This window comes from Chelonoidis abingdonii, chromosome 1 (genome assembly GCF_003597395.2).
Source record: "Chelonoidis abingdonii isolate Lonesome George chromosome 1, CheloAbing_2.0, whole genome shotgun sequence".
NCBI classification, from domain to species: Eukaryota; Metazoa; Chordata; order Testudines; family Testudinidae; genus Chelonoidis; species Chelonoidis abingdonii.
This window is the reverse complement of record NC_133769.1, coordinates 229,343,664-229,357,108: the sequence shown is the minus strand read 5'-3', so window position 1 is coordinate 229,357,108 and position 13,445 is coordinate 229,343,664. Positions and strand designations below refer to the sequence as shown.

The following is a 13,445-nucleotide window of genomic DNA, read 5'->3' as shown; positions in this document are numbered from 1 at the left end:
CAATTCTAACTATATCCTGTTAATTCTGAAAACAGATCTGAAAGAGAGTGAATGCTGTCCAAGCATTTTAACCAATTAAATGGCAATAAAGTTTACAAGTTAGAATATGAGACTCATGCAGTATTACACTATACAAGGCAGACATTACGCTTTTATAAGGGATAGTATTCATTTTAATCAAGCAGCAATATTACACTGATATTCATTAATATATACCCATGAGTGAGGTGCCACCTTATAAGTGGTATGGGTGACAGTCACACCATAAGAGATACTGTCATCGGCGTACATGAAATTGTTAAAACACATGGCTTGCTGTACCAAGCGCACTGCAAAAAGATTTTGCATTTCACAGGTGTAATGCCACCTATGCAAATTGCACAATTGAATTAACTGTAGCATTTAAGAGCAAGAAAAGAAAGTTTTTTATCATGGTGAACAAAGAGCTGCCTGGAAACTGCTGGAGAAGCAGGTAAGATCTGTTTCCACGGTGAAGAAAAACCATCAGCTCTAGAGACAAAGCAGCCCTGGCGGTAAGCAGCTATCCAAGGAAAGACAATGTTGGAAGTCAAAGATCCCTGAGAGTGGAAACAGGAATGGAGCATTGTAGGGTTTCGGTTGGGGATGGGGTGAAATTCACGTGCTTCTCTTTTCCTGGAGGGAACATACTCAAATATCTTCAATTGACAAGAATGATTACAGTTTGCAATCTGTGAAACAGTTACTCTCCAGATCCTGAGAAACAGGCAAGAGGAAAGGTTTAGAGACAATAATTTAACCTACTCACTCTACAGCTCGTTAGCCTTATGACTTGGTTCCCTGTTTTATCGGCTCAGAGCATCATTACACTATATCATACTGCGTCAAGGTCCTAACATGCAAGATTGTTTGTGGTTCAGGTGGTGGCAGAGGTGGTAGGTGGGTCTCTTCAAAGTCTAGGATCGTGAATGAAAGGGAAAACTAAAATAAAACATCTAAGTGTAGCATAAATGATCTACGTTGACAAGGGAATCACTGAGTCCTATTGATGGATAGTCGCAACACACAAAGGAAGCAAGATTCTAGCACTTGCTCTCTCAGACTGAAACAGCTCAAAAAAATTATATGAAGAAAGAACAAAGGTTTAAAAAGGCAAAATCTGGGTCAGCAACAATTCTGTGATTCGTATTTGTTTTTGTAACCACAGTGCTGAAATATTATCTGCAGTCACAGAATTCTAAAAAGGTATTTGTCTTTGTTTAATTTCAGCAAATTGTTTAATTTTCCTAACTCGGCTTCTATTCCCTTTTGTATTTGGCACCCACTGTTTTAATACTTAAACAGAACTGAGTAAACTTTAACTTTTCTTTAGTAAAAGATTAATACTTGAACTGGGAAAATTAAGAGAAAAAGATTGAATGCACATTAGCCACCAAAAAATATGACATTATCGCAATTTTCCTAGAAAATAGCATTCAAAGGTCAAGGACTGTTTTTAACATTTTCAAGTGGGAAATCTTGCTTCTAAATTCAGAATGTACCATCAAGATTAATTATCAATTCACTGCAGGTGCAGAGCTCTGATACTTCATTACCTATGGTTAAAAATAACTTCACTTTCTTAAATGCACAGAGGGAAAAGAATATGTTAAAAGTGATGTTGAATAAGTGAATGAGGCTCGTATTATGGTACATCATAGAAATTATACTAACACTTGCAAACCTCAGATGTTCTAAATATAATCTTACGTTGTCGTGGGAAAGCCTAATATTTTCAAGACTTGCATCTGTGAACATCATGGATCTCAGATTAAAATCTGTCCTACAGCATCCATCACTCAGACATTCAGCAGAACTATTAGTTAAGATTCAAACGGTAAAACTTCCATTGTAAGCTTAGATTTTAAATGTTTTAAAACAAAGCGTTTTCTCCAGTGATCCTGTTACATCGTGTGCTTGAGAGTCATACAACTTGTCATGAAATCATGGAAAAAATATTATTATTTACTATACCTCTCTTGTAGTTGAAGAAGGAAGGACATAGCCATCAATGGACAGGCCATGGCACTAAAAAAAATTTTAAAAAATCAATATTGATTAAAAACACAATCCTTAAAAGTATATCTGGAAACTTACATTCCTTTTGAGTTTTAAATTCTTCCTGGAAAAGCTGTTCTGATGTCTGACAAGTTTTAAAAACAGCGAACCCATATAAAATGTTATTTCATTTCTCCCAAAAAGTTCATCATACGACAAGAAAACTATTGGAGAGAAAGACTGGTTGCTCTAAATAACCCTATGCCACACTTAAGCTGAAACACAACTAACTGTTCAGTGGGAGGGAGGTACCTGGAAAGCAGTAACAGGAGGACGCATATAAAGGTGAAAGTACAGCAAATTAGATATGAGCTTGCAATATGAAAGAACAATTAGAAGAGGGTAAAAAAAAAAAAAATAAGCCCACCAACAGAGCAGCATTGTTATGGACCAAGAAAGTGAAGCTCCCTCTCTCTTGCTCTAGGGTCAAACACCACTTAGTTTAGAATATATGACTTGGAGCACCAGAATGGAATATCAGTAAATGAAAAGTGCCATTCAAAATGGGCAACAAAAATTATGGAGGAGCTAGACAAATTGGCATATGAGGAAAGAGTTTTAAAAAAACTAAATACATGTAGCTTGGCTAAGGCATGACCAGGGCATGATGTTCATCTAGGCATCTGAAAACACCAAGGAGAGAGAGGTATTAAGAATTGTCCAAAGGGATTTTAAGAATAATTGGATGACAATGAGCAAAGGAAAATATAGGCTGAGTTTGACTAAATAAAATTCTATTTGATTCTCAAGAAAAAAAAAAAAAAAAAAAGAACCTTACATGTACAGTAGTTCAGGAAAGTGAGCTAATTAAAATCCAAATGGCAGTGGAAGCCTAATATTGTCGAATCCGCAATTTCCACCCTATTGCAAATAAAGTATGACCTCAGTCATTTTACAATTGTAGTTTGCTATCTTATAAAATGTTTTTCCTTTCATGGTCGCTGTGTAGAAGCCACTCAAACAACAAGGGAGATTGACTGACTATTCATGGGAAACTGTGACACTAACTATAAAAAATGCTGTCATCCATAAGGATAACCTGAACAATTTTTCCTCTGCGCTTTAGTTTTAGTTACTTTAGGTATTATTTGTAAAAATGGTACATTTCAGACAAAGGCAATTTAAGCTGGCAATGTCCCTTTAATAAACCTAGTGGATGAATTCACAAAAGACTTGTGTCTTTGCTGGCATCAGTTAAGCTTGTACTTTAGAGTGTTGCTTTGAATTGCACACCTGTGAGCATATATTCCTACCTCCGCTTTAGTACTCAATACAGCTCAATGCTGCTGGGTGCTGAACACTCTGGCCCTAATCCAGCAATACACAAAAGCAGGTGAATAATCTCATTGAAGTCAACTGGAATTCATGTTCCCCTGTTTCTTAAATCATTCTCAAGTTCAGCTACTGCACCATATTACTAAACTCAGGAGCAACTGCAGGGATTATTTTCAGTGACAGTAGAGCAAACTAAAAATTGGTTTTAAAAATAGTCTAGCCCTTATGAAATCCAGCAGTAGAACTCAGATATTTAAAGAAAGATAGCTTTTTATGAAAGCAGCAGAGAATCCTGTGGCACCTTATAGACTAACAGACGTTTAGGAGCATGAGCTTTCGTGGGTGAATACCCACTTCGTCAGATGCATGTATTCACCCACGAAAGCTCATGCTCCTAAACGTCTGTTAGTCTATAAGGTGCCACAGGATTCTCTGCTGCTTTTACAGATCCAGACTAACACGGCTACCCCTCTAATACACAGCTTTTTATTTAACCCTACCTATTCTACTAACTTATCTTCTTGAATTGGGGTGTGCGGATTGTGAGCCCTTCAGTGTTAATGACCATGACCTGTTTAAGATGGGGAACAATGTGAAACTGTAGAATTTAATCATTCATCTGCAGTTTAGTGCTGGTTTCAGAGGAAATATATTGACAAACTGATGCATGAACACATGTGAATGGAGCTCTTGTGTATTAGTCAGACATATTCCACAAAGTATTATACTTTTTCCTGACCACAGTAATATTCCATCTGAAATACCAGCCTCCCAAGATACTGTACACCCTCAACTGCTATTAACTTACCTTCTGAAGGATTTTCCATACTTTTTGATAGAACCCTACAGGAACTCTGTTAATGGCACCATCAAGCCTTCTTCTGCGGAGCCATTGCCCTTGGCGATCACCCCAGCTGATATCGTTTCCAGTAGACCCTGTAGGAGATGATGTCCTAGTGGGAGATGATGGAGTACTGCCCCTCTGCAAGAGACAGACCATTTAGTAACTACAACATGTTAACATGAGGGCACCCACTCTTGCCTGTTACACCATTCTGTTATAGTTTCAATTCAATGCAGTTTTTAGTGAACATTGACTGATTTCTTTTGAAGATGTTGCGAGGATAAGGTCAACGTTTTTCTTTCACAACAAATCTCTTCACATTTTACTTATTTGCCTCAATTTCAAAATGAACCAATGAGCAGTCGGCAAAACAAAATCAGCTTGACTTTGCAGCATCATCTGACCCAATTAATAAAGTGAGTTTAGAAAAGTCTTCTATCATGGTTGGGGTGGGAGGGAGGATGTCTTTACTTGACAGAGCAACCACACAGACTGAATACTAATTCTAAGTGGCACTGCTGTTAAAGTACTTAAACTTGGGAACAAACGCCTCACTTCTGACTTGGCAGCACCGGCTACTTTCCCCTTGCTCTCCCATTCAAAAACTAAACAGGATGGACTCTCCTTAGCTTGAGATCAAAATACATATTGGGGATTTGGCTAGAGGTAAACTTTAGAGCTAAAAGTAGGAGGAAGGAATTGTAACTTTTTTGTAAATATGTTGTAAGCTCAATGGTGGTTTTAAGGTATACTATGAAAAGGTCACAGGCATGCAAAAATGGTTAAACTAAACAGAACACGTTAGCAGATTTGTTTGCTCACACTGAGTAGTATGTGTATGGAGAGGGATCCAGCCATCCATGCTCAAGGGATGATTGTTAATCTGTCCCTTTGACAAATATCTTGATTGCTTCTCTGCCCCCTCTAGTGCAGTATATGGGGCAACTATCGCAACCTGGGCTTTTTCCAGTTTCCTGATATCTAGATACAAATTTCTTTTGCGGCTATCTGCTAGAGCTAGGCAAAGGAATGTCCTCATACCCCACTGAGGAGACCTTCCATTGGACCATCTCAGTAATCTCTGGGAGACACCAGAGGCAGAAATGGCATTTCCCCCATCAGACCTTTCCTGGAATTTTAAAAATTCGACTGGTCTTGCTAGCTGAGTCTATATCTTCCTTGAACATGAGTTTATTTGGTTTGTGGAACTTACCAGCTCTGCCAAGTATGTCTGCAGACCTTATAAATTCTTTACACCACAGCCTTTGGTGTGAAAAACATTATAGGATCTGCAGTTGAGCTTGAAGACAAATGATGGGTCTGTAATTTCAGGAAGGCACTTTTGCAAGAAGCTACAGGGGTCAGAATCTATCTTGTAGAAATGATAATTGAAGATATAAGATATTACATCTCTCCACATGTCAGATTTACATCCTGAATACTGTAATTATTGCTCTTGATTTCACTGTTATTTACTCTTTCAGGCTTGATTATGAGCAAATTGGGCAAACAGATTACTGCTCTTTGTTATCTGTAAAGTTGGGGCACCATCATTAAATTCTTATTTCCAGGGCCAGTGGAAATCACATGTGTTCTGCATTAGAAGCCCTCATTTCTTCTTGCATAAGAATGGCTCTGGCATTCTTCAGCAGCCAGTCCACAGCCTGGGGAAGCAAAAGCCACCCATTTAAAGGAATGCACTGCAAAGGGCATCATGGGTTGAGAGAGACAAGGGCCCATATTTTGATACATGGGACTACTCAATAAATCATACATACACTATCAGTAGATGAAAGCCAGTGCTGTCATATGGGTATGGCATTTAGGCCTAGTAAACCCACCACCTTTGCTCTCTATCTGATTATTTTCCCACAGCATTTTCCTTCTTTTAGGCTCTCTATGGCCAACATGGGTAGCTTGCTTGCTAGCTGGCATTAGGTGGTCAAACCTCAGAGTGGTCCTGGTAACAGAGCCATCATATTGCAGTACACATGGGAACTGTTTATACTTGTGCCCAATTCTGTACAGCTTGGAATCAGATTATTTTAGTACTTGTGGCAGCCTTTCACACCAGTACATTTGTGTACTATTCTATCGAACACCACAGCAGTAAACATGCTAACACCACAAAGCAGCATGTATTAGTGAATAGGAAATCAGACAGTGAAGACACGTAGGTAGGTAATATTGAGCGGCTATTGTTTCCATGCACTGGGTATTGTAACGAGACATTTTGCTTTTTGTACTTGTTCCCCAAAGCTCGTACACAGAGCTGCCCCCGGCTGGAGGCACCACCCCCTTTTTGTTAGACCATGTAGCTGTTACTCCCACCTCCTCTGCTCAGCTGTCACATTCTAACTGCCATAGAACCTTTGGATGCCAACATTCCATCTTTTGTGCTCATGGAACCCAGTGGGGATTGAACGTAGTGACATTCTAAACAACAGCTCTCAATCCTGCTTGAAGTTTCTTCCATTGCTTCACACTGACTCAGCCTGGCAATCCTGGAATCTTTTTATAATACATGAATCATTCAATCCTCCTAAACTACACGACTCCTGGGCAATGTTCCCATCTTTCTCGGATTTTTACAGAGAAGCAAGCATCTCTCCCCTTGCTTACAAATATCCTTCGTGGTACTCCATCTGGGGGTTGGTGCCTTTGAGGGTATCCCTTTGTCTTAAAGGGGGTATCAAAGTAACAAAAGCAGTCCCTCCCATTTTTTTGGGCAGGAAGAAGCAACTTTTCATAGCTGGACTCCTACTGCTAGACCAAGATACTGTATCTGTTGGTGCTTACACAAACATTTTCAAGTCAACCAACTGGACAAATGAGCCGGTTAGACAAAAGACAATTATGTAAAATCTAAGTTTAATGACTTAAAAGACATCTTCATATTTCAGAGGACTTTTCTTTTGGATCTAACTTGGAAATATTTAAGAAGCAGGCTCTGTTTCATGACCAGAACAGTGTGCACAGATTAAAATGGGATTTCCTGCCTAGTGTGGACAACTTCCACAGTTTCTCTGTTTAAACACTCTCAAGGCTAAATTGGTGGGTGCCTTTTAGGGAGCAGTGGTGATTGGGAGTGGTGCAGAGACTATTGCAAGAGTTTCTGAATGTATTGTGCCCAAAAAAGAGCATAGAGAGACTATGCTATGACAAGGTGATGCACATGCATATAACCAGCTTTGTTGTCCTGTGCAAAGAAGAGTTTTGCACTAGCTGTGGCTCTAGACTTGCATAAACCTTCCAGTCAACTAGATTGTGCCCAGTTCTGTATTAAGGTAAGAAAGGCTCCTTGCCCACTCTTGCACACCCATGCAGGGCCAGGCATAACTGCGCCTGGAGTACTGCCTAGAGAGGAGCTCACTGACAACCTAATCCCACAGTCCTTTCCCAAAGGAAACTGCTGCTGAAGTTTGTGGAAGTTTAGCCAGAATAAGGTCTGCAGGATCAGAATGCTAGAAAACTACAGACTTGAATTCTAAAACATGATATACCTACTCAATGGCCTTTCCTTCTAATGCAAAACAATAACAAAAAAGCCCACCAACTTACCTTTGCTGGTTTGATGCAGTATGTTCATTTTCTTTGTACAGCATCCTGACTGGTGCACAGTCAAGCTTTCTTTCTCCAGTTCAGCAGAGATGACATTTAAGTAATGAAGGAGTTCAGGAGGAGTGCCTGTGCTGAATTAATTACTGTGTGCATAGTCACTTTTTTCATTTGTCCTGTTTTGACTAAGCAGTTTATCCAGATCTCATTTAATAACTCACCACAATTGAATCAAGTGCACTGAGAATATGGGGCCAAATTCTGACCCTCTTTGCATTGGTGCAGAAGGACTGAAAAGCAACACACCTACTATGCAGGAGTCAGGCAGGCCATTGAGAAACCATAAAGAGGGACACGGCCTGCATCAGAAAAGTGTTTTGAGATGGTACATTGTACAATATCCATGGGATCTGGGAGGCGTAGCATGCACTGTGGGTCTGTGTACACATGGATCCACTGGCCAAAACCTCAAAGGGTGGGTGAGTGTGAGAATAATGGAGTTTACTGTCCCTTTAAGACAGTGAAGGGACGCTTCCAGTTCTAGCATTGCCCAGTTTCAGGTTTCTGCTGTCAGCTGCGGCATGATGGGAATTTGAGGGCCTGAAGCAGAGAGGGCATCTGGGAACTGCAGGTTACTAGAGCAAGGCATGGTGGGAAGGGGACAAGAGCTCCCTTATCTCTTAAGAGTGAGAGCCTAGTTGGAGCAGAAGTTGCTGAAGATCTCTCCATTAAAGGCCTTGAAGAAAGATGGATGGCTGGAGAAGAAATTCACACTAGTAAAAGCCATGGGTTTAAATTCATCTTCATGTACTGGACCAGGATTTGGACCAGTAATCTTTTCAATATTCAGAGTGGGTGAAATTTATCCCTGTCCACAGTGGCCAGCCCAAATCCTATGTACCATTTAACCTCCTAGGTTGTAAATGGTGCCTACATCTGGTGCAAACCCATTGAAAAGGGATGTATTGCACTCAGCGTGTACAACACTTGGTTCAAAGTGCAGCAAGTTATTAAGGACAGTTGGTCACTTTTGAGAGTTATTTGGAAATGAAGAAACATTCTGTTTTTTGAGTATTAAAACAAACTAAAGATCTTGCAAAGTTATCCTTGAGGACATGAATTAGGAGCCCATAAAAGTGAAACCTTTCAGCTACTAATACTGAAGCTTTTAGCTGTACTCGACCAGGGGTGCTGGAACAATTTGTATAGTGGGGGTGCTGAGAGATGTTGAACCAAACTGTAAATCCTGTACAACATGATGGAAACCACTTCAAGTCAGGAGATGTGGCAGCACACCCAGCACCCCTAGTTCCAGCATCTATGTACTCGCCTTCAGAGTGAAGCCAATTGGTCTTTTGGTGTAGTACAGGTAGGCCCTGTGTTAATTGCTATCCTACCACCTAAGATAGCTAACATTTGTCATTTTACTTGTATGGCTATTTGTCCATGCAGACTGGGAGAATTTGGGAGTTAAGGAGCAGCTGGCATAATGAATTAACATGCTTTATCCTTCAGATGAAAAGGCAGGCCTAATTTCAAACTCTTATTTAGATCAAGAAGTAAAAGTGAATTTGAAGGGAATCTCATCCAAGTCCCTAGTAGGCAAAATTACTCCTCAGTTTTATCCCAACAGCGGTGGAATAGAAGGACGAGATATTACAATACCTGGAAACTGGCCTACACTTTGCTCTAACCAGTACTACTATCTCTTTCCTTCTATGAATTCAAAATTTATATAAACTACAACACCCCCTGAGAATAAATTGGGTTAAACTTATATTTCCACATTACCATTAAATGTTCAGGGCTGCACAGGATTTAGCCACACAGCTCCTAGTCAAGTAGCTAAATCCATCATAACTGAAAATTTAGAAGAATGTGGAAAACAGGATTTCTGTTATAAAAGACCAGAAATAAGAACTGGCTGTCCATGAAGGTGAATGAAACAAAAAGCTAGAGTTTAAAAAAAACCCATACATTTCACATAAGAAAAGCTGCAAGTTATGTTTAGACTGCCTGCAGAGGGAGAAAAGAAGCAGACTGCAAATTTCTGAATGGTATTTTACCGTGAACCTGGGAGCGTGCATGCTGCTGGATATGGAATGGCCCCCATAAAAGAACTACAAAACAAAAATAAAAAAAAAAGTCAGTCATGACAAGACAAACAGATGAAGTGACACATGCATGAAAAGGAACAAATGTGCAATAAAAATTAAATTCACTTATTCACTTAAGAGAGAACCATTCTTTGGGTCAGAATGGGCTCTCACACTGGTACAATTTCATTGAAATCAGAGAAGTTACTCCTGATTTACAGTAAAGTGAAATCACAATTAGACCCTTTACATTTAAGGATCTTTAGAGGTTTACATTCATCTCTTACTATGCTATCACAAGCTTTCCACGGAATCTACCTCAGATAGCACAAAGACATAAAAACCCAAATGAGATAAAAACAGAATGCAGCTGCCGCCACACGATGCAGGGTCGATTTGCAAGCTTACATTTTCTCTTCAGCATCCCTTACCTTATATTAGTGCTAGAAAGAAAGTTATCCCATACTATCAAATCATGCAAGTTGCCAGTCAGGCCAGTAATGCTTAGCAAAACTAGTGAGGCAGTTTTCCAAGAGAAATGATTAGATGCTGGTTAGCACCTAAGGGTATTCTTAATAGCTTTCTTTAAAACAATAATGATTCAGATAAGCTGTTAAAGGAATGGAACTGATTTTCAGAAGTATGGAGCACCCAAAGAAATCAATAATTGGAGCTGGAGATGCTAAGCATATTTGAAAATCGGCTCCAATATAGAAACCGTCTAAGGTCAAAACAATCAAAATGTTCACCATCAACTGAAATCTTTAAGAGGCAGGTCCCCCCCCACCCACTGATACAAAAGGTTGAATATTCCGGATGGCTCAACAAAACCTACTGGGAATCAACATGAATGGAAAAAGTTCAACTCTCCTCAGCAGGAAAGAAACCACTCAATTCCTTTTCTGTGCAGAAATGGTACTTCTCCTTCTAAAGCGACTAATCTCAGGAAACATTTTCCCACCTTTAAATTTCTACAGAAAGTTGCAACTTTGCTACATCTCTATATAGAACAATATAATGCTGCCATCTAATGGCCAGTCAAATATTCCAAAAGGCAGGACATTATAATGTGTTCTCTACTTGAAAGGAAATTAACTCAGATATTCACAACTCGCCATGTGACTGATATCCACACTCTAAATTTGATATAAATTGCTAGACCTCTGGAGATACTGGAACATAGGTCATTCTGCTCACAACAACAAACTAGCAGCAGTAGCACTAGCAAAACTGCACCATATTAATTAAATCATTTATTACTTGAATGTTAAAGCGTTTTGTATTCAGAGCATACAAAAAGCCTCTTAGTTCCCTTAGTTCTAGGACAAGTATAAATAATTCAGCAGTGAGGGAGAAAAACATTCATTCTTATGAACATACAGATTTATTTCACCATTTCATCAGCAGATGACCTCCTATTCATCTGGAATCAAAAATTAGTTATGCAATTAATTTAAACAAATGTTTGCCTTTCAACCTACCATTTGCTAACGTAAACAGAGTTGTTTACCTGAGACATTAAAGATTTGTAAGCCAGAAAAAACAGAGGTGTAAAATACAAGTATAAATATTGTTTGAGCCAAACCTTTACTTAGATGCGAATGGAATCTTTACCTAAGTAAGAATGATGGGAACTTGGTCTGTTAGGTGCCCTTAATGCTTCAAACCAGGAGCTGGTTGAAATATGCTAATTTCAGAATTTTAAATTAAAACCAAAAAGGAAAATGGTTTGGAAAAAAAATTGATTTCCTTACCTCCTCCCAACCTCCCTTCCCCCCTTTTTTTTTTAAACAGCCACTACTACTTCAAATAATAAAACAGATAGGAAAAGTTTGCAATTTACCATGCATGTAATAGGGACTAGATATAACAAAAAATAACCAGTTTTGTCTCCTGAGTTTAAAAAATGATTTTCATAAATCCTGTGCTGCTTAAAGAATGCACAGAAAAGGAGATCCTCCCACCTGTCTCATTTCACTCTTCAGTCTAGTAATGCCACTTCTTTCTGTTTTAGTTGCTCCAGTGTGCCCCACTTCATGAATAGAAATTGCAGGGCTGGAGGTAGAGGAATCTAGAGGCCGCACTAAAAAAAGAAACAAGGCAGTTTTTTAGATTAAACGTAGCTATGTTTAAGTAATAATAAGAATACAACTGAAAACTGTATGTCAAAATTAAAGGAAAAACACATTGTATCTCAGGACTATGCACTTTCCATGGTATCTCTTTACCTCCAATAAGATTAAAAGCATAAGTCAAACTTTCAAATCAGAATGGCCTAAAGTTAGGCTTCTAAATCCATATTTAGACATTTAAATATTTTGGCCCAATTTTCAAAGCTTGTGGGAATCTGCTGCCAGTTCTAATGTCACTCAGGAATTCTTGGGAACTCTCGATATGCCCTTTGAAGTTTAGACAGGCCAGATGTTTTTGTTCTCAAAATCCTTCAACCCTGATCACCTTAAAACATTCTCATTTTAAAAGTCTGTCTGCATATCTCTGAGAACTTGACATGGGCTAATGTGCATGATGTTTTCTGTATTCATGTATTTTAAAACAATTTGATGTGCAGTTACTTGACATGATTTGCAGTCCTGTGAAAGGACGAGCCTTCAAAAATGGTTGTTTGGTAGGAAGGAGAGAGAGCTCTGCTTTTTCAATGTCTATTACATGCCCAGAACAAATGACTGAAGCACTATAGCATCTAGCATCTACAAATATTTGCCATTCACAAGCATTTTCATCAGCTCCCAGTTTCAGACCCACATCTATGTTTTAAGTTTAATAATGAGCCTTAATTATCACCTAACTGCGTGCACATATTTGAAATCAACCAACACTACACATTGTATCTAGTCTTATGTAGGTACACAGCACGAGGAGCTTCTCACTTTTGTGCCCCTACACAGAGACCAGACACAAGTCTAGTCCTTGTGCTCAAGAGTGATCCTGGCTAGTCCTGACAGCAACCCTAGCCTACCCTAAACAGGTGGAGGGGAGAGGGCCATTCCCCTTCTCATCTGTAACATCCTTCACAGCTGGGCCTATACTGAATGGGGAGCATGTATTGTACCCTGTAAAAGAGCATAAGGCAGGGGCTACTCTGGCTCACACTTCCAGATGTTCATTCATTTACACCATCTGGGAATCTGGCCTTCCATGCCTAAATCTAATATGTCTCCCAAAGCTCCCACTAAGATATGCATCCGTCCCCCGCACAACAACGTGGCAAGGGCTGTATGACCACACACCAAAGCCCAATCCTAGAACAGGTTTCAGAGTGGTAGTTGTGTTAGTCTGTATCAGCAAAAAGAATGAAGAGTACTTGTGGCACCTTAGAGACTAACAAATTTATTTGAGCATAAGCGTTCATGGGCTAAAACCCACATCTGATGAAGTGCATTTTAGCTCATGAAAGCTTATGCTCAAATAAATTTGTTAGTCTCTAAGGTGCCACAAGTAATCCTAGAACAGTTACATTTTAAGGATTACTCTGCGTCAAAAATGAAGAGATGACATAACCATGAAACTATCTCTACCATGATAAGGGATGTCACCTGGCTGATGCACATGTTGAGGGGCAAGATAGGTTATAAACA

The 13,445-nt window shown here is 39.3% G+C and overlaps 1 protein-coding gene across 3 annotated transcripts in view; it reads right to left on the bottom strand.

The window, feature by feature from the left end:
- Positions 1-13,445, bottom strand: part of PHKA2 (phosphorylase kinase regulatory subunit alpha 2) — a 67,010-nt gene that overhangs the window by 10,493 nt on the left and 43,072 nt on the right. For 2 of the 3 annotated variants that reach the window (XM_032763404.2, XM_032763403.2), the window contains exons 28-31: positions 11,814-11,932; positions 9,820-9,873; positions 4,160-4,333; positions 1,993-2,046 (exon numbers count right to left, since the gene is read on the bottom strand). In XM_032763404.2, the coding sequence (XP_032619295.1) occupies positions 1,993-2,046; positions 4,160-4,333; positions 9,820-9,873; positions 11,814-11,932 (401 nt within the window). The remainder of the gene's footprint in view (positions 1-1,992; positions 2,047-4,159; positions 4,334-9,819; positions 9,874-11,813; positions 11,933-13,445) is intronic. The other variant, XM_032763405.2, reaches the window with a different exon arrangement.